The sequence below is a fragment of the Sturnira hondurensis genome, unplaced genomic scaffold (assembly GCF_014824575.4).
Source record: "Sturnira hondurensis isolate 20B ecotype Veracruz unplaced genomic scaffold, ASM1482457v3 Scaffold0004786, whole genome shotgun sequence".
NCBI classification, from domain to species: domain Eukaryota; kingdom Metazoa; phylum Chordata; class Mammalia; order Chiroptera; family Phyllostomidae; genus Sturnira; species Sturnira hondurensis.
This window is the reverse complement of record NW_028077417.1, coordinates 2587096-2607607: the sequence shown is the minus strand read 5'-3', so window position 1 is coordinate 2607607 and position 20512 is coordinate 2587096. Positions and strand designations below refer to the sequence as shown.

Below are 20512 nucleotides of genomic sequence, written 5' to 3'. Positions count from 1 at the left end.
ATAACCTATAATGTTGCCTATACTTTATAATACACATAATATTACTACCACAGTTCATATACAATTCACTCTCCTCTTCATATCACAACTAATTTGTCTTTCAAAAGATACTGCAATCTAGATCTTTAGTAAAACTGAATATAGTAATTAACACTCCAATCATTTTTTCACCACTTACTGTGTAGTTCTTTCTCAACACTCTCTACCCTAACTAGCACATCTGAAGGATAACATTTTGTTGTCAGTACTGTGGCTCATTGCTGCAGCGATGATGTTATAGTTTCAAAATACTGAATTGGGAGAAAGAAAAACTGGATTCTAGTCTTGGCTCTAATACTAAGTACCTGCATAACCTTGATTACCAGGAAGTCATAATCATAGACTTTTGGTGGTATGAGACAGTTTATACAAATCAAAGTCCAGAGACATTAATACTATTTTAAAACATAAAAGAATGAGAATTGCTACCATTGTTGAGAGCTTATTTTACGTCAAATAGCTACATCATTACTTAATAAATGAAAAAATTGAAGCTCAGAGGTCCATGACTTGCCTAAAGTCACAAAAATAGCCAAGCAATAAACAGAGATTTGAAGAGGTATTTTCACATATTCTTATCCATTAACTTCAAAAAGAGTGGAGGGGATATTTATATACATATGTATCTGCATATACAGTATCCCAAAAAGATTAATATAAACTGTAAATAACCCATAATCTAACCAGCAAGAAATAACTTCATCCAATTTATGTCTTGATTTTGTTCCACAATAAATTGTGCTTTACTATGACTAACATGAAAAGAAAGTTATTTTAGAAACAGAGATCTTTTAAGATCACAGGGCTACATAGTAGAACAGAGCCATTAGATGGGAAAGGCGAGGTCAAATTTTTATTTGACCTGTGATTTTTCACAGGAGGTAAAGTCTAGGCCCCCTCAAGCACTAAAAACTGACTGTAAGAGTAAGGTTTTCAAATGACTTCAAAATCTGGGCAAAGCATGCTGAAAGGGACGGAGGACAGGCCTGGCAGTGGTGTATAGGATGGACAGGGAGGGAAAAGAATCCATAGATTATAATTCCTCCTTTAAAAATTTTCCAGAGATGTTGAGGAGGACAGCACAGTTTAGCATGACTCTGATATGGGATCACAGATGCTGACAGAGGTGCTGTATGCTAAAGTTTCCTTACAGATACTAAGTCAAATAAGCTATAAATATTAACATGTAAAAAACCAGGTCTGGAGCCTGACAGACCAAGATTCACAAACAAGCTCTACCACTTACTGGCAGTAAGACTTAGAATTAGTCCTTCAACCTGGCTGAGCCTTACTTTACTAATCTGTAAAATGGGAATAGTATCCATCTCACAGAATTCTTCTGAAAATGTAAAATTATGCCTTTATATCTGGAAAGTCTGTAAGTAAAAAAATAGTGGGCCACTTAAAAATGTAGCATTCTATCATTTATTATTGGTTACTAAAAAAAAAAAACCACATTTCATTGTATCAGAAGAAAAATATTCAAACATCTCAATATCTCTATTAGTTCAGCCAATTGTCTATATTGGAAGACTTTTGATATTTTTTAAACTCTTTTTGAGTTCTCTTAAAATAATCATATGTTTGAATTTACTGGGTGTTCTAACTATCAGAAACTGTTGTAAGAACTCTATGTGCAGCCCTGGCTGCTGTGGCTCAGTAGATTTGAGTGCCAGCCTGCAAAGCACAGGGTCACCGGTTCAATTCCCAATCTAGGGCACATGCCTGGGTTGTGGGCCAGGTCCCCCTAGGAGGGGCGTCAGAGGCAACCACACTTTGATGTTTCTCTCCCTTTCTTTCTCCCTCCCTTCTCCTTTCTCTAAAAAATAAATAAATAAAATATTTTTAAAAGAACTCTACACGCATTGTTTCACTTAATCTTCTTAACTGTATGAGGGGAATGCCATTATCACTGCCACCTTACATATGGGAGACAGAGAGGTTAAATAAACCGACCATGGTCACATGTTAGGAAGTAATGAGCCAGGCTTTGAATCAAAGCTGTCCAGCTGCAGAACCCACACTTTCAGCCACTTTATTATACTGTTTCTCTATTTTCTAAGAAATATGTGTGAGTGTATCTTTAAAAAGAAGACTGTCTTTCTCCCCATACACATCCTTTCAAAGGATCTGAAATTAGATCCCCAAAGAGGCAGAGAGCAGTACTTGGCAACATGGACTTTTAACTTTAATGTTGGATTCTGCTGCCTTGTGGCTATCTGGCCTAAAGAAAGATACCTAACCTAGATTGCTTCCAAGGGTTAAATAACCCTGATTTATGTGCATAAGTAACTGTGCAAACTGCCTCTTAGTGACTGATTGACCACACAGTGTTACTAATTGACTCTTGGTAGAAAGGGCTATTTTCTTCCCCTTCGAGATACATACCTTTCCAGTTAAAGTTGAGAGATCATCTCCACCAATTACTTTTATGTCCCCTGTGGACTGGTCATTCTAGTAAAAAAAAAGATATAAATATATATGCACATCCTTGTGTGTACACACACATTCACATTTCATATTATCAAATGGGAACTAGAAAATTTAAGAAGTTAGCTATCTAATGTCATAGCATTACGAACACACTGTAAGAATCATGTTTCTAGAAATGAATGACTAGGTAACTTTCAACTAGAGATTAGTAAAAATTAAAAAGTCCTAATTAGCTATCAGTGACTTGATGCTTTAGGAGTCCTAAAATTAGGGTGCACCCATTTTTAAGTGGGCAGTATTATAGCACCCACCCATTTTCAGTCACAGTAATTTCTGAATCACAAGGGAAGTTATTAGCATGGCAGGTGTCTGGTTCTAGCCCTAAGACCATTCCCATGAGTCAAACAAGTTGAAGGGTCTGGTCTACAACACACTCAACCCCAAAGATATTTCCCTGAAAAGTCTAGCCCAGGTCCAGTTCATCTTCAGCAGGGTCTGGGAAATGAGGTCTCGTCAGTAGTCCTTTAAGGCACACCTCTTAGGTTCCCAGTTTTCCAGTATCACAGAATCCAGTAAAAACTCTGATAGGAGTTTTGAAGGAGAATACTCCACACCCACTGTAGTGGGTGATGATAGTGACCATAATTTGGCTGCACTGGATTCAAGACAGAAAACTGGGGTGAAAGTACAAGTTAACAAAAGAGCTTGGACTTGCCCTACCAGAGAACAAACCATATGAAAGCTACAGCAATTACAACAGTGTTATACCAGCAGAGTAATAGACAAAGAAATTAAGGAACAAAATAGAGCCCAGAAACAGACACAGGAAATATATGAGGATTTAGTATATGATAAAGATGGTATTTCAAGTCAGTAAATAGAAGATTAATTATTTAATAAATGATACTTGGTCCACCAGTTATCCACTTTGGAAAAAAAGTAAAGCATGATCCCTACCTCACAGCATACACAAAAACAAATTCCAGATGGATTAAAATCTAAATGTAAAAAATAAAGCCATAAGCAGAATGGAAGACAATAGAGTATTTTTACATTCTTAGAAAAGGTAAAAACCTAGGCATGATATGAACCCAAACTGAAAGAAAAGATCTATAACAAATATTCCCACTGGGTTCCAACAACAACAACCCAATAGGAAAATGGAGAACAAACACAAACAGGCAACTCACAGAAGAGAAGGCCATAACATATAAAGTTAGATCTATCTGAGAAACAAATGCTAACACAATGTGATTCTACTGTTCGCCCATTCACACTGGCAAAACTTAAGCCTCATGATACATGTGGGCAAAAGTGAGAGAAAAAAAGAACTCTTGTTGCTGGGAGTACCAATTTATATTGGTGCAACTTCTTTTGAAAACAATATAGTAATACCTATTAAAATTGTAAACACACATGCCATTTGCCCCAGCAATCCACTTTCAGGAATCGATGCTACAAAAACACTCATGAGTATGCAAATGTATATACAAGGAAGTTCACAGTATCAATTGTTTATAAAAAAGAAATACTGGAGACGACCATGTCTTTTAATAGATAACTGTTTAAATTAAGTCCCCATAAAGTAAATACCATGCACATACTGCAAAGAATCTGACAATCTATCCAAACTGACATGGAACAATGATCATTAAAAACATCTACTAGTAGAGCAATATGTTGCCCATGAAACCACTTTTGTTCAGCATTTTTAAAAAGTCTGTAACAGCAATTACATCTAAATAGTAAGGATGAGGATAATGATACTTTTTACTTTTACTTATTTCTATTTCTGTCATATGCTTCTATATATATGTTCAAATTTTATGGAGTTGTGTTGTTTTTTTTTTGGAAAAACACAAATGGGCCAATACTGTTAAGTGTTACAAACTAAACAGAAGATGTAAGTATGACTTCTGATATAAAAAACAGCTCATATTACTTCTAATTTTAAGGAAATTAAGGCCTTGGCTGGTGTAGCTCAGTGCATTGAGCATGGGCCTATAAAAGTGTTGCCGGTTTGATTCCCAGTCAGCGCACATGCCTGGGTTGCAGGCCAGGTCCCCAGTAGGGGGTACGTGAGAGGCAACCACACACTGATGTTTCTCTCCCTCTCTTTCTCCCTCCCTTCCCTCTCTGTAAAAATACATAAATAAAACCTTTTTTAAAAAAGGAAATCATGCACATTCTTTATGCTAACCAACTTAGAGCCCATATTTTCAAATACAGAGAATTGATAAACAGAAAAAAAAATTGTACAAAACCTGAAGCTTTCAATGAGAGTGACTCTTGACTAAATGATTTACACTGTAAATCAAGTTAAACAGTGACATCTTCTGTAGAAACTTGGTATTACAGTCCAACTTCACTTGACCCTCTTTCACAGAGAAAAGGAGTAAAGATCTGAGAACTAAAAAGTGCGGAGACATAGAAAACCCCCCGTGATCCAAAGGCTAAGGCAATAGGGTAAGAGACAAAGGAACTCGAAGCATTCAAGACACTGCTGATCCCCTAGCCTCGCAAATCTCCATATTCCTGCTGGCCCTAAGGTTTTTAGCTTAAACCAATTCTCTTCTGAGGCTTTTTTCATGGAAACAATGCCATCTTTTAAATGCGGGCTAATAAAGAGGACTCATTTAAGAAAAATGTTGCAGCCCAATGTGCTAGAATACAGGTAGTAAGTGCCCAGATTATATATAAATGGCATCCATGGATCAATTACCCCACCAGAAGAATTTCCCTCTCTTCTTCCCTTCCTGTCTGGAACAAGCTTCCCACTGTACCCCTACTTCATTACATTATTGAGTGGTCCTGTTGTGCCTAATCTTGAGATAATGGGACTGGCACAGTAGAGGGGAGAGATTCCCCTCTCCTACCCTCCCCTGCCCCAAGTTGCTCTTCCTTCTCTATCATCCCACCTTCTTTTTCCTCCCAGCCAGAGAGCCCAATCTGTCAACTGCATAACATTCCCACAGAAGCAATTTGGGTCTATAAAATCATACCCTTAGCACTTGTGTTCCTATTTTCTCTAGTTTTCTGGAATCCAGGTGAAAAAAAATGAGAAAGAAAATCGAAAGGAACTATGCTTCTTTCTATTTGTCTATGTCTAGACATTCTGAAAACCTCTAAGTACCAACAAGAACTGCAGCTTGGTATAGGAAAAGAGCAAAGCTGTGTAAAAACACATAATGAATAGGCTGGCAAAAGAATTACTGGAACAAACAGGTTGAGACTATAAGCAGAAGATGCAGAGAGGCCAGTCACCAAGGCTGGGGTCCCAAGAGAGCAAGGCTAGGTAGTAGTAATAAGGTAGAAGTGTGGCCTTAACATTTAGTGGCTTTGCACTCTGCAGAGCTTGCTTTCTGCTGTGAACTTCCGATCAGTTTTTCAGGAGCCTACAACGGAGTCACTGGGGGGAAAGTCATTCCCTGAACATCCAGCAAGGCTTCAAGTCCACCACACCATCACATTTTCCCTTCACATAATAATCTCAACTATCCTCCCTCCTTTAACTCTTTTCCTACTCCCTTATTAAACATCAACAAAAGTGAGAATATTAGAATCATATACTTTTAGAGGTAGACTGCACTTCAAATGAAAAAGGGCAGATATCTGATTTTCTAAAATAATATGCAGAATAAAGCAAATCTGGAAGGATATATGTCAAGATAAAAAGTTAGTTTAACTTCAAAATGTATATGGAACCATAAAAGACCCCTAATAGCAGCTGCAATTTTGAGAAAGAAGAACAAAGTAGGAGGGATCACAATACCTGATATCAAACTGTATTACAAGGCCACTGTCATCAAAACAGCCTGGTACTGGCATAAAAACAGGCACATAGACCAATGGAATAGAACAGAGAGCCCAGAAATAAACCCAAATCTCTACAGTCAATTAATCTTTGACAAAGGGGGCAATCACATAAAATGGAGTAAAGACAGCCTCTTCAACAAATGATGTTGGGAGAACTGAACAGCTACATGCAAAAAAATGAAACTTGAGCACCAACTTACACCACACACCAAAATTAATTCAAAGTGGATAAAAGACTTAAATATCAGCTGTGAAACCATTAAAGCCCTAGAGGAGAGCATTGGCAGAAAAATCTCAGATATTCCACGCAGCAATCTTTTTACTGATATGTCCCCTAGAACAAGGGACATAAAGGAAAGAATAAACAAATGGGATCTCATCAAACTTATACCATAGGATATCACTTATACCATATGATATCACTTAAAAGCTTCTGCATGGCTAAGGAAAACAGTATCAAGATAAAAAGAGAAGCAACAGCTTGGGAAAACATATTTGCCAATGATACCTCAGACAAAGGTTTAATCTCCAAAATATAAAAAGAACTCACTCAACTCCACTCAAAAAAGACAAGCAACCCAATTAAAAAATGGGGAAAGGCCTTGAACAGACACTTCACCAAGGAGGACATACAGAGGACCCAGAGACACGTTGAAAAGATGCTCGATATCCCTAGCTATCAGAGAGATGCAAATTAAAACCACAATGAGATACCACTTTACACCAGTCAGAATGGCTATCATAAACAAAGAAACAAACAAGTGCTGGAGAGGTTGTGGGGAAAAGGAGACCCTAGTTCACTGTTGGTGGGATTGCAGACTGATACAACCACTATGGGAAACAGTATGGAATTTTCTAAGAAAACTAAAAATGAACGTGCCTTTTGACCCAACAATTCCACTGTTAGGAGTATATCCTAAGAACCCTGAAGCACCAATCCAAAAGAACCTATGCACCCCAATGTTCATAGCAGCACAATTTACAATAGCCAAGAGTTGGAAGCAACCTAGATGCCCATCGGTAAATGACTGGATGAAAAAGCTATGGTACATTTACACAATGGAATTCTATGCTGCAGAAAGGAAGAAGGAGCTCCTACCCTTTGCAACATCATGGATGAAACAGGAAAGCATTATGCTGAGTGAAATAAGCCAGGTGGTGAAAGACAAATACCATATGATATCACCGTTAATAGGAATCTAAACAACAAAACAAACAAGCAAGCAAAATATGACCAATGACACTCAAATACGGAACAGGCTGACAGGGTCCAGAGGGGAGAGGGGAGAGAATCACAGGGGAAAGGGGGATGGACTCACATGAACAAGTATAAAGGACACATGGACAATATCTAAGGTGGGGGGCGGAAATGGGAGGGAGGTGGGAAGCACTGAGGGGAGCAGGGCTGGGAATATAAGACAGAAAACTGTACTTGAACAAGAATTAAGTTTTTAAAAAGTTAGTTTATTTACTGTATTTTATGAGGTCTTTTAAAAGAACAGATTCCTTTAAAAAAGCTATTACAAGTTTAAAAATATGCTGATGTAGCTGGGCCCTTATAGATCATCCAATCCTGCACTACTCAATACAGTAGCCACTAAGCACATGCAACGATTACTTAAAGTTAAATAAAATTAAAAATTCAGTCCCTTTGTTGTACAAGACATATTTCAAGTGCTCAACAGCCACATGTGGCTAGTGGCTCTGTATTAGACAGCACATATAGAATATCTGTATCATTATAGAAAGTTCTATTTGCCAGCACTACTCTCTAATCAAATCAAAGATACCACTTATAATAACAGAACACCTGAAAACTTGAAGAGTTAGTATTAATATTTAACACCTAGCATTTCAAGTATACTGTTTTCAAACTTTCAGAAATTATTGCATCCTATCTTTATGCTTTTCATTCCATGCCTGATTTTGGACTAGTACCCAATATAATGAATATTTTCAATAGAACCACTTTTCAGGGCCTAAGATAGTACTTTGTATATAACACATGATCAATACATGTTTTCTAAGTGGATCAATCTACTTCCTTAATTTATCACAACAGCTGGAGTTTCATGGGCCCAAATTTTAACTCTGCTCTTTATGTTCTAAGAATTGGAGTGCTTCCATAAACCCTCACTTGTCCAACAAGGACCACGTCAAAATGAAAACACCCAGGAAGGGCTAGAAAGTGCACTCTGACCCTAGCTCTGTTAAAGTTTCCTTATACCACGGAGAGTGTCTATCCCTATTCCTGCCAATTTAAACTGAATAAAAAGTAGGACAAAGGTATACATCACTTCACAGGCTTTATATACATATCGACAGACATGAATTTATAGAAAATTTACATTATCCAGTGTGAAATTTTAAAAGATACACATATGTAATTTCAACTGTTCTGAAGAAAGCACACCTCAAAAGCAATTTACTAAATACAGAGGAAAAGATCAGAATGAAAATACTGATCTCTTCTAAGAGACACATTAAGAAACTACTGCAATAGTCCCGACTGATGTGGCTCAGTTGGTTGGGTGTCATCCCACAAAGCAAAACGTCATTTGTTTGATTCCTGGTCAGGACACAATGTTTGGTCCCCAGTTGGGCCACTTGAGAAGCAACCGATGGAACCGATGGATGTCTCTCTCTCACATCGGTATTTCTCTCCCTCTCTTTCCTCCTCTCTCCCCCTCCCTCCCCCCTCTAAAAATAAATAAATAAAACCTTTTTAAAAAGAAACTGCTGCAATATTTTCTACATTTTCTTTAACAAGCTTACTCAAAGAACCACCTTCTTACAAATTACAATAAAGTAATTTGCATCTTCGATATATTAAACAGCCCAATTAACCTATTAATCAAGCAACTTCTAAGATCAAGACTGAAAGTTACAGCTTTATATACCTTGACTGCAACTGAGGGGAAAACTCCATAACTGGTGAAATGAATTTTTTTAAAAGATTTTATTTATTTATTTATCTTTAGAGGGGAGGGAGAGAGGGAGAGAAACATCAATGTATGGTTGCCTTTTGTGCGTCCCCTGCTGGGAGTTGGCCTGCAGGGAACCCGCCTGCAACCCAGGCATGTGCCCTGACTGGGAATCGAACCACGATCCTCTGGTTCGCAGGCCCGCGCTCAATCCACTGAGCTACACCAGCCAGGCTTTTGGTGAAATGAATTTTGGTTGCATGTAAGACTTCTGACTAGTACAGAATGAAAATAACAGGAAGCCCATATTAGAGGATCCAATTCAGTTAAAAGTTTTCCGAAATAAAACTTTGAGTTCTTCTTGGGTTCAAATCAAGGATCTGTATGGTCTTGGGCAAGGTATTAATTCCTCTTTACATCACTGTTCTCAAATGTACACAGAAATTTTTAAACAGTGTAACAAAAAAGTGTAACAGGCTGATTTTCCCTTTTCATAAGGCCCACACAAAAATATTCCCACAAAAAAATTTTCTTGTATGACAACTTTTCCTCCCGAAGTGTCATCATTTCTTACTAAACTATTTTAGTAAAAACATTACTAAAAAATTGAACTGACAATAAAGAAAATACATTTCCATACTTATCAATTGCTTAATTTTTCTGAAGATCACAGAGCTTTAGAGATAGAAAAGGGCACTGACTATACAGTACTAACAATGCATTGTTCTAAGATGCACATTCACATTTTAATACCTCTGAAATCAACATACTGCGACTGATCACAACTTACCACTATAACTGACAGTGTGTTTTTTCTTAGCAGTAAAAAAGCACTCAGCCTTAAAATCAGTGGTATCTTAACGTTAATGAAAATCGTATTTGGAATCCCCAACTTCCCATCTAGGCACTAAGCAAATAAAATCCTACCTAGCTTCTTTGATATACAGCAGGGAAACTATAATACACATGTGTGTGTATTCAAAGAAAAAAATCATTAAAATATTAGAAATAAAAGAGCTGGTGAAATTTAGAGTGACTTACCTCCTTTATAATTTTGGTGGTTGTATGTTTTTATAATAAATGTGTTTTTAATCAGAAAAATACAGGGGGAAAGGGGATGGACTCACATGAGTAAGTATGAAGGACACATGGACAATAACTAAGGTGGGGGGAGGAGATGGGAGGGAGGTGGGGAGCACTGGGGGGGGCAGGGCTGGGAATACAAGAAAGAAAACTGTACTTGAACAAAAGTTAAATAAAAAAAAGAAAAAATGCAATTTTTATTTTGAAGAAAAACACAATGGGGTGTGTTGACATTGCTAGGGCTCTTTAAATAATGCAGTAATATTTAACAGGTCATGGAACACTTCTTTAGAATTAGTACAGACTTGTCAATGTTAAATTCACTATTTCAAACTGGTGAAGATCAGCATGTAAACCTATACTAACATTAATGTTACTGATACTGCAAACAATTTAAAATTTCCATTTTACAACTTTATCAAATTAAGTTGCTTAGATTTTTATATGTACATGTGAATATCTTCCACAGCAAACTGAAACATTAAAGCACATGGATGGTTTTCTTAATTTCTGTTGCTTAGCAGCAAATCCACACAGAATTTCACATAAAACAGAAGATATTATATTCATCTATGTGAAAATTTAGCTAAAAATCTACTTTGCTTATGTTTAAGATTTCACGTTTTTTATCAGTTGACAAGTTCAGTTTAATAATCCTCTAAGATCTAAAACTAATAATAGAAGAAACAAGTAGAAAATGGAATTCAAATGTCCAAGTGTTCCTTTCCTTCAAATTGCTCTTACAGCTATAAAATACTTTTAAAAAACTTGTTTTTATGAGTTTTCTTTTCAAAGAAAGAACATTCTGCCCAATGTCCCAGAGGAACCAAGTATGGGTCATAAAGTAACAAGATTTGATTTTTACGTGTGTGTGGGTGAGGTGCTTAAGAAGCTCAAAGAAAAGTCATACCATGGACTTTAAGTACATGTTTTGACTCTAAGGAACAATATATTAAAAACTGGGCAGCTATACTGTCTAAAATTAAACCTTAGTTTAAACCAGCAAAATAAGTAACTTATGTTGAGTAAAAATCCAATTTTTGCCCTGGCTGGTGTGGCTCAGTGGATTGAGTGCTGGCCTATAAAGCACAGGATCATCAGTTCAATTCCTAGTGAGGGCACAGGCCTGGGTTGCTGGCCAGGTCCCCAGCACGGGGCATGGGAGAGGCAGGCACACATTGCTATCTCTCTCCCTCTCTCTCTCCTTCCCCTCTAAAATAAATAAATATGCTATTTTTTATTTAAATCCACATTTTGTATTTAAGTAAGTCTTTAATTCAAAGAAGACTGACAAGTTAAAAGGAGCTTATAAATATGAACTAATGCCAGGTTATATAAGCATAATTGGTTTTAATGGGATAGGGAAAATGTCTATAATACTTGAGTGGTTATCCAATCACCCACTGGACCGATGAAAACGTGAAAAAAATCAAAGACTGGGTCAAATGAATGATTAATAAAGAGAATGAAGGTTGAAAATGAAATGTAGATAAGTGGTCTTATTCTCGATAAAAATGTAAACATAAGGTGCTTTTCTACAAACATGTACTAGAATACTGATTCATGAAAACTGAGCATTTATGTTAACCTTTGAAGAAGCTAGGAGAAATCCCATTTTTAAGGAAAACTAGTACCTCACAGACACTATACTGCTAACTTATAACCAGAAACAAAGCAACGGTATGAAGTAATACAAATTAAACATGCACATGATTAAAGAAATTGTAGATGATGAAACGTCATCCGCATGTGGATGTTCGTGTGTAAACATCACACCAATATTTGTTCAGCCCAGTGTCAATATTCTGAAGCATCTGAGTTCATGTAACACAGGTAAAGTATCTATGAATCAAAAGTGGTTTCTTCAACGTGCCAATGCTCTCGCTCCATGTTTTCGAGGAAATAATTGTTGATCCACCTTATTTATCAGAACTAAGACAACTTCCCCACAAAGCAATCTAGTTCCAGAGAAGATATTTGCCACCGGTAAGTATAGTTAAAAAAAAAAAAACTCTCCCCAACTCCCAACAGCAACTCTTAAAAGGGGTTATAAAAACTACAAAAAACAGCCCTGGCTGGTGTAGCTCAGTGGATTGAGTATGGGCCTACAAACCAAAGGGTTGCTGGTTCAATTCCCAGTCAGGGCACATGCCTGGGTTGTGGGTAAGTCCCCAGTTGGGGGCACATGAGGGGCAACCACACACTGATGGTTCTCTCCCTCTCTCCTTCCCTTTCCTCTAAAAAATAAATAAAGTCTTTAAAAGAAAATCCAGAAAACAAAGCAAGAAAAAACAAAGCCTTTAAAATAAGTATATAACCTCTAATCTGACTAGTTTGAAAAAGACAATATTCACTTGGATGTAAAGATATTAGAAAATCTCACTCTAACCAATTGAAATGGACATTTAAGTATAGTTTGCAAAGCTTCAAAAACACACAGGAAACCCTACAGTTGCCATGTTTTTAAAAATTTTTCATTGAGTAAACATATATTAGATAAACTTACACAGTAGCTTTTCAGTCTGATAAAATCTACAGTCATAGGAATGGATCTATCACTATTTCTGTTCAGTGCTTTGATATAATCCAGCAGGTCAGCAAAGAATTTATAGCCCCCCTTGAGCACACAGAGGGCTACAATGTGATGGCCTCCCATTTCCTTCATCACATCTCGAGCAAGACGTTCGGTCCTATGAAAACAAAATTAGGAATTTAATAGAAATTTATTTATAATAAAAATGCATGCACTTAACTTTTATAACAAACATCCCTTAAACATTAAACTTCCACAAAATACGTCCGTGGTCCACCTAAAGTATATCCTTGCTTCATAATGCAAAAATTTCAAAAACTTTCAAAAGCCAGGTAACCTATAATATCTACAATAAATTTTTAAAATGCGATTTAAAATAAGATACGATTTTCACTTATCAGATTGAAAAATTCTGATTCAATGAAATGTCCATGGTAATATACAATATTAGAAGAGATTATGATGAAAACAGGACCCTCATATACCAGTGGGAATATAAATTAACATAACTTTCCGGAGGATGATTTGGTAGTATCAGAACATTCAACAAATACCTTTCCCTTGACTCAGAATTCCATGTGGATAAAGTTAAGCAAGTGCCTGAAGGTGTATAAAAATATGCTCCCTTCAAGTATGGCCTATAAAAGCAAAAGAATGAAGAGATCTTGCATGTTTGTCAATAGGGAACTAGTTTAATTAATTATGGTACAGCCAGATAATAGAGTGCTATGCTATCTTTAAAATACATGGGTACATGGAATACCTCTGGATATACTAATATGAAAAAATGTCCAATAAATTTTAGGCCTATATGATAGTACATACAGATGAGTTAAAATAGATGTGAATATTTGCATATAGCATATACACACAGCCAGTAGGTAGAGAGGAATATGCACAGCAGGCTGAAGGTAGAGAACTTCACTCTTACTTATAGCCTCTACTGTTAGAATATTTCACAACACAAATGTATTATTATAATTTTAAAATCAAAACCACACTGACCTGACACACAAGGCAAGTATTTAAATAGCTAGTAAACTTTTTCTCTGTGGTTCATGTAAGAGGAAAATTTCAAGCTAAATGTGCATAACAATCAACATCTGACCTTGCCCTCTTGTGATTCAACCCCAGCCAATTACCCTATTCAGAGATGAGAAAGCAAAGTCTGTGACTAGAGTTCATTCTTCCAATCTCCTTTCAATGTTTACTTTATTCCACTCCCTACAGATTCCTAGTACACCATGACTGATGTTGGGTAATTAGTAAGCCCTCCCTGCCCTATTGTAAAGAGGGCTTTTAAAATAGAAAACAAAACATCTATTATTTGATAAGCTGGTCTAGTTTATGATCAAATAACAATTACTTAAAACATTTGCTGACACCTAAAATTAATATAAGACAAAAACTTTAATTTAAGATCTTACTAACCTGTCCATAATTAGTCCATGAGGAATAAACACCTTTTCCAAAACCTCGGTGTAATGCTTAGGTATACAGAATAAATCTAGGTCATAACCTGGTTCATCATCACCAATCTGAAAAAGAAATATCACTGTTTCAATGACAGCATTACAGGACACAAACACTTGATTGAATGTAGATGTTAAAAACTTTAGCCTCCCAAGCGAAATTTAGGTACCAGATATCAAGTACTTTCATTAACTTTGTAGATATAATGAATTATAGTTATACGAGAAATCAACCAAACTTCTGGTCAAGATGGTGGTATAGGGAAACATGGCTTACCTCTTCCCACAGCCACATCAATATTGCAACTAAAATATAGAACAACCATCACTCAGAATCATCAGAAACTGAGTTGAATGTAAGTCTGACAACTATGAATTATAGAAATCACATCCATCCAGACACATAGGAGGGGCACAGAGGTGGAACAGGCTGGTCTCACTTCCATGTGCAGTAGATAAAAATTTGGGAGGGATATCTCAGGAGCGAGGAGTCCCAGCCCCACACCAGGCCCCTGAGCCCACGGTTCCAGTGCCAGAAAAGTAAGTCCCTACAATTTCTGGCTGCAAAAACCAAGCAGGGATTGAGTCTATACAAGAAATTTTTGGAGCCCCAGGCAGTTCTTCTTAATGGACCCACACAGAGACTCACTTACTCACACTCACTCTGAGCTCCAGCACCCAGGTAGCGGCTTGAAAGGCACCAGTGGCATGCAAGGAGGAACTGAAGTGTCTGGCATCAAGGCAAGCAGAGGCCATTGTCCCCTTTCTAAACCCTCCCCCCTCAGGGTCAGCAAGCTGCTGCCATATCTGAGACTCCAGCAACCTGGCTAACACTGTTTGACCTGCTTTGGAGATCCCCAGAGACTCTGCCCCACCCAATTTTCGGGTCCACCCAAGCTGCTTTTCCAAATGAATGGCTGGTCTTGGCTCATGCTACACAGCTTACTAAATCCTATCAAAGAAGCAACAGCTGGCCTCTCTAAGCCCCATGCGCTGCACTAGCAACACCCAGCATAGATTCAGAGCTAGGCTTCTCCCGGGAATCTCCCAGCCCAGCACAAGTGGCAGCCATCTCAGATTGCTTCAAAGTACACTGAGGGTGGCCCTGGGCAAAACACAGGTGGGGACTGACCTTGGCCTGTACCACCCAGGAAACCCCAAGGCTAGAACACCCAGTGGACAGCTACAAACCATGTTGGAGGGCCATTACCCTGCCCCCTGCACAGATGACCCTCCACAGAGGGCAGAGGTTGGTGGTAAGTGGTCACAGCCAGTCCTTGCAGCTGGCTGGCCTGGATATGTCCCTCCCATTGATCTGCCAACAGCAACTGAGGCTCAACTACAAGAAGAGGATGTGCTCAGCTTACACAAAGTACACACCTCAAGTACCCATCTTGGGTGGTAGGGGAAGCTATGCCACTGGACCATGCAGGACACCTACTGTACTAGGCCACATTACCAAGACAGGGTCAAAGCAGCTCTTCCTACTACATAGGAACAAACGGGGGGGGGGGGGCCCGCCAAAACAAGGAGACAAAGAAACATGGCCCAAATGAAAAAACAGATCAAACCTCCAGAAAAAGAGGTAAACGAAAGAGATAAGCAATCTATCAGACGCAGGTTCAAAACACTGGTTCTGAGGATGCTCAAGGAACTTAGTGAGGACCTCAGCAGCATAAAAAAGATCCAGTCAGAAACAAAGGCTACACTAAGTGAAATAAAGAACAATTTACAGCCCTGGCTAGTGTAGCTCAGTGGATTGAGCACAGGCCTGCAAAACAAAGGGTTGTGGTTTGATTCCCAGTCAGGGCACATGCCTAGGTTGCTGGCCACATCACCAGTAGGGGGCACGCAAGATGCAACCATACACTGATGTTTGTCTTCCTCTCTTTCTCCTTCCCTTCCTTTCTCTCTATAAATAAATGAAATCTTTTTAAAAAAAGAACAATTACAGGGAAACAATAGTAGAGTGGATGAAGCCGAGAATCAGATCAAGGATTTGGAACATAAGGAAGCAAAAAACAACCAATAAAAACCACAAATCAAAAAAAAAAAAAAAAGAGGAGTCTCGGGGACAACTTCAAGAGGTCCAACATTCATAGCACAGGGGTAAGAGAAGAAGAAAAGAAAGAGCAAGAAATTGGAAATCTATTCAAAAAAAAGCAGTGAAAGAAAACTTCCCTAATTTGGTGAAGGAACTAGACTTGCAACTCCAGGAAGCACAGAGAATCTCAAATTAGATGAATACAAAGAGGCCCACTCCAAGAAACGTCATACTTAAAATGCCAAAGGTTAAAGATAAGAGAGAATCTTAAAAATGGCAAGAGAAAAGAAGTTAGTTACCTACATAGGAGTTCCCATTAGACTGTCAGCTGATTTCTCAAAAGAAACTTTGCAGGCTTGAAGGGACTGGCAAGACATATTCAAAGTCATGACAATCAGAGACCTACAGCCAAGATTGCTCTACCCAGCAAAGATATCATTTAGAATGGAAGGGCAGATAAAGTGCTTCTCAGATGAGAAAAAAACTAAAGGAGTTTCTCATCACCAAACCATTATATGTGAAATGTTATAGGGACTTATTTAAGAAAAAGTAGATCAAAACTATTAACAATAAAATGGCAAAAAAATACATATCTTTCAACAACTAAATCTAAAAACCAAACTAAGTAAACAAGAACAGAGACAGAATCACGGATACTGAGGGTGTTTTGATGGTTGCCAGATGAGAGGGGGTGTGGGGGAACGGATGAAGAAGCGAGGGGATTAAGAAGTACAAATAAGCAGTTACAGAACAGCCATGGGTTGTAAAGTACAGTGTAGGAAATGGAGTAGCCAAAGAACTTGCATGCATGACCCTTGGACATGAACAATGCTGTGGGGATCGCCTGAGGGAGTGTGGGGCACTGGGTGGAGGAGGGCAAAGGGGCAAAATCAGGACAACTCTAATAGCATAACCAATAAAATATAATTAAAAAAGAAATCAACCATATGTTTTACAGATGAATAGTTAAGACTGTAGAAGTAAAATAACATGGTATGAAATTTCCTTTAGCTCAGCAAAGAGAAAAATTTTCAAGAGCTAAGACAAATGTAACAAATCTTGATATTTTAAACATGGGTGATGAGTCTATGGGGACACAATATTCTCTCCACTTTGAGTTGGATATTTAGTTTAAAAAAATCTTAATATATACTGTAGTCCATCAGATCAAAATATCACTCTGAACAAGAAAATCTGCTGTTCCCAACTTCAAATCCAAATACCCTCTCACCTCACAATGGGGAAAAAATTTTTAAAGCTGATTTCTTAAAAACCCAAACTCCTAGAGGTCTGAGATTATTCTAGTCCACTCATATGGTGCCTTCACTGTAGAAACTCCAAGACAGTTTCAGAAAAAAACATATACTGGTTGTCTTGGTATGCCCAGTTCCCTGGCATACAAACTACTTAATAACATTAATGATATGGCACCTGCTGTGGTAAAATGTACAATGATTACAGTTTAATAAATATTATATATGCATCTATACACACAGAAATTATATAACAAAATCTTAAAAATTATCATCTTGCAGAGGGGAGTTACAGAGATTTTACTTAGTCCCTTATACCATATATTCCGAGTTTTCTTCAGTGAGTATATATTGCCTTTTTAAAGATTCAACAGTCTTTCTTATAATTAATTTTTGGCACTATGTGCTTTTACACATACATGTAAAGAGTATGGGTAATTTAAAAATATATATACTAAAACAAAACCTACAAACAAAAAACTGTAATTCAAAAGGAAGAGAAGGAGGGAGGGAGGGAGGGAGGGAGAGTGGTGAGGAAGGCAGGGAGGGTGGGTATGGGGAAATATACCAAGCAATGGTCAAACAGAAGTAGGAACTTGCCACTTCCTACACGTCAATAATGATGGTTTTTTCTTCACTGTTGATTTCACTTATAAATTATAGTGGATTTATAATTCTCACTCACCATTATATTTAAAGCTTATTCAAAGAAATAAATCAGAATTATAATACTCTATCTCACATGTTATGCAAGGCTAAATATCTCCCAAATAATATCCAGAAGCTGATATGATGAGCTCTGCCAGTTTTCAAGAAATATTGGTAAACCAATAATTAAATTCAGTGTGTCTGTTAATATCTATTGAGCACCTCCTCTTTCAGTCAGCATTGTATAAGGTAGCTGCTTAAGGACAAGCAGCGTGGCTTTTATATTTAAGATTTATAACGTTATTCACAGAATTCATAATATTCATTATATTCTGAGAAATTCGAGGTTCGCGTTTTCTCACTTTCAGTCCCAAAAGCTGTTTTGAGATCTCCAGACTTTGGGGGAATTGGAGGTACAGTGATGTTAGGCTGGTAGTACCTGCACACCGCCCCAGTCTGCCCATAAGGCCAGGAGGCTGGCTGTGCCTCAGACAGACCAGGACAAGCCCACGGGCATGGTCGGGCGGCAGCACACAGTGCACACGTGCTCTCTCGGAAGCTGATCTGAGGGCGGTTGAAAGTCTGTATTGATTTCTTTTCAGACAAACATATACCACTTTCACTGGGGGGCGGGGATCATGTCAGATCCTCTAGGGCAAAGTGATAACATATGCTTCTTTCAAAACGTTCATGGGGAGTGGGGGGTATGAGTGATAAATGGTAATGGAATGGTAACGTATAAAATGTAAAATAAAACAATAAGGACCCCCCTCAATTTTCACTACAAAAATAATGGAAATGAGACATTTCTGTCACCTACAGGAACATTTCAAGAGTACTTTATAACAAGCCCAAGTGCTACTTTCATTAATTTTATAAACTTCAATTTAGTTCAAGTTTTGGAAAAAGATGAAAGGAGTATTCTAGACCCTACTTGCTGGTCCTTGCTAGATCCTACAGATGAAAGGATAAGCATTCATTCCAGCCTCATCAGAATATATCTGCTACTCCCTGACATGAATGAAACCACCATTGCGTAGAGCTTTAAAGTCAGAAACATCCAGAGGCCACGAATGGCCTTGCTGACGCTTACTCGCCCTTTGTTCTCAGTGACTCACTGCTTCTGCCCCGGGCATAAACCAGTACCTCCTCGAGACTCTTTGAAATATGCCATTCCTGTAAAGCCCACTGCTTCTGGAAAACGACTCAGTGCCTAGATACAGGTTTTGTAAACAGCCTAAGAACTTCCAGAGTCTTATTCATCTCAATCAAAGCCAATGTGATTCTGCCCAGAGTTTACCCCAGATGTGAGTCTAATACAGACAAACCAGCAGGGATATACGTGAAAATAGGAATTTTATCTTTGTCAACACACCAAAGTAATTTCTTATTCAAATTTTTAAAATTTTCCAATCAATACTATTAGATTTACACATCACATTTAATGCCCAAGGGTTGATTTGTTAGATCAAGCATTTAAAAAATGTTATTATAACTCTTCCCCAAAAGCCAAAAACAAGAATTTATAAAACTTGCGTTACTTGAAGTACTTCAGGCATGAATTCACAAGTTCATTATAATTCACTATAAATAAATGGGTTATATTTATGGGGGTCCTAATTTAAGAAACATATGATTGTCCATGGATATATAGTTGTCCAAACTGGGCAATGGGTACATGAGCATTCATTATAAATATAGTCTACTCGTAGATGTTTCAAATATAAAGTTTAAAAAGGACCAACTTATTTCAATGATGACAAGGCACCAATTTCACATTTAATGAAGAATCCACGTCTTTTACATTCATAGTTAATGATCAAATATTAGAACACTAATTTTCATGTGATGAGAACCTTATTCAGAACTTGTATTATAACTAATACTGAAATATTTGAATACCTACAATATTGTACATACTAGAGAGAATTAGGTAAACAATGGCACGGCTACCCTCAAAGAAGGTAGTAAAACACATGACACATATTACATGAATAACCCTAAAATAGAGGGTTAAACTGCTAAGAAAAAGATACAGCTGAAGTATTATGGGAATTTTTCAAACTCACTCAGAAGCCTCATTTGCACCTGGACCAAAGAGAAGACGTAAAATACAATCCAATAAACAGGATGTGTTTTAATCATCCCAAAGACCAAAGCTTCATATTAAATAGGCCCAATAACCTCAATCTCTACAAGAGTTAAGAGAGAAATATACTTGGTGGCCTTAAATCTTATTAGCCTTTATTTGTCCCATCTGATGTTGG

At 37.6% G+C, this 20512-nt stretch overlaps 1 protein-coding gene across 2 annotated transcripts in view; it reads right to left on the bottom strand.

Moving 5' to 3' along the window:
* The window catches only part of HPRT1 (hypoxanthine phosphoribosyltransferase 1), a 47906-nt gene that overhangs the window by 20656 nt on the left and 6738 nt on the right, over nt 1-20512 (bottom strand). For both annotated transcript variants that reach the window (XM_037046052.1, XM_037046053.1), the window contains exons 2-4: nt 14260-14366; nt 12802-12985; nt 2428-2493 (exon numbers count right to left, since the gene is read on the bottom strand). In XM_037046052.1, the coding sequence (XP_036901947.1) occupies nt 2428-2493; nt 12802-12985; nt 14260-14366 (357 nt within the window). The remainder of the gene's footprint in view (nt 1-2427; nt 2494-12801; nt 12986-14259; nt 14367-20512) is intronic.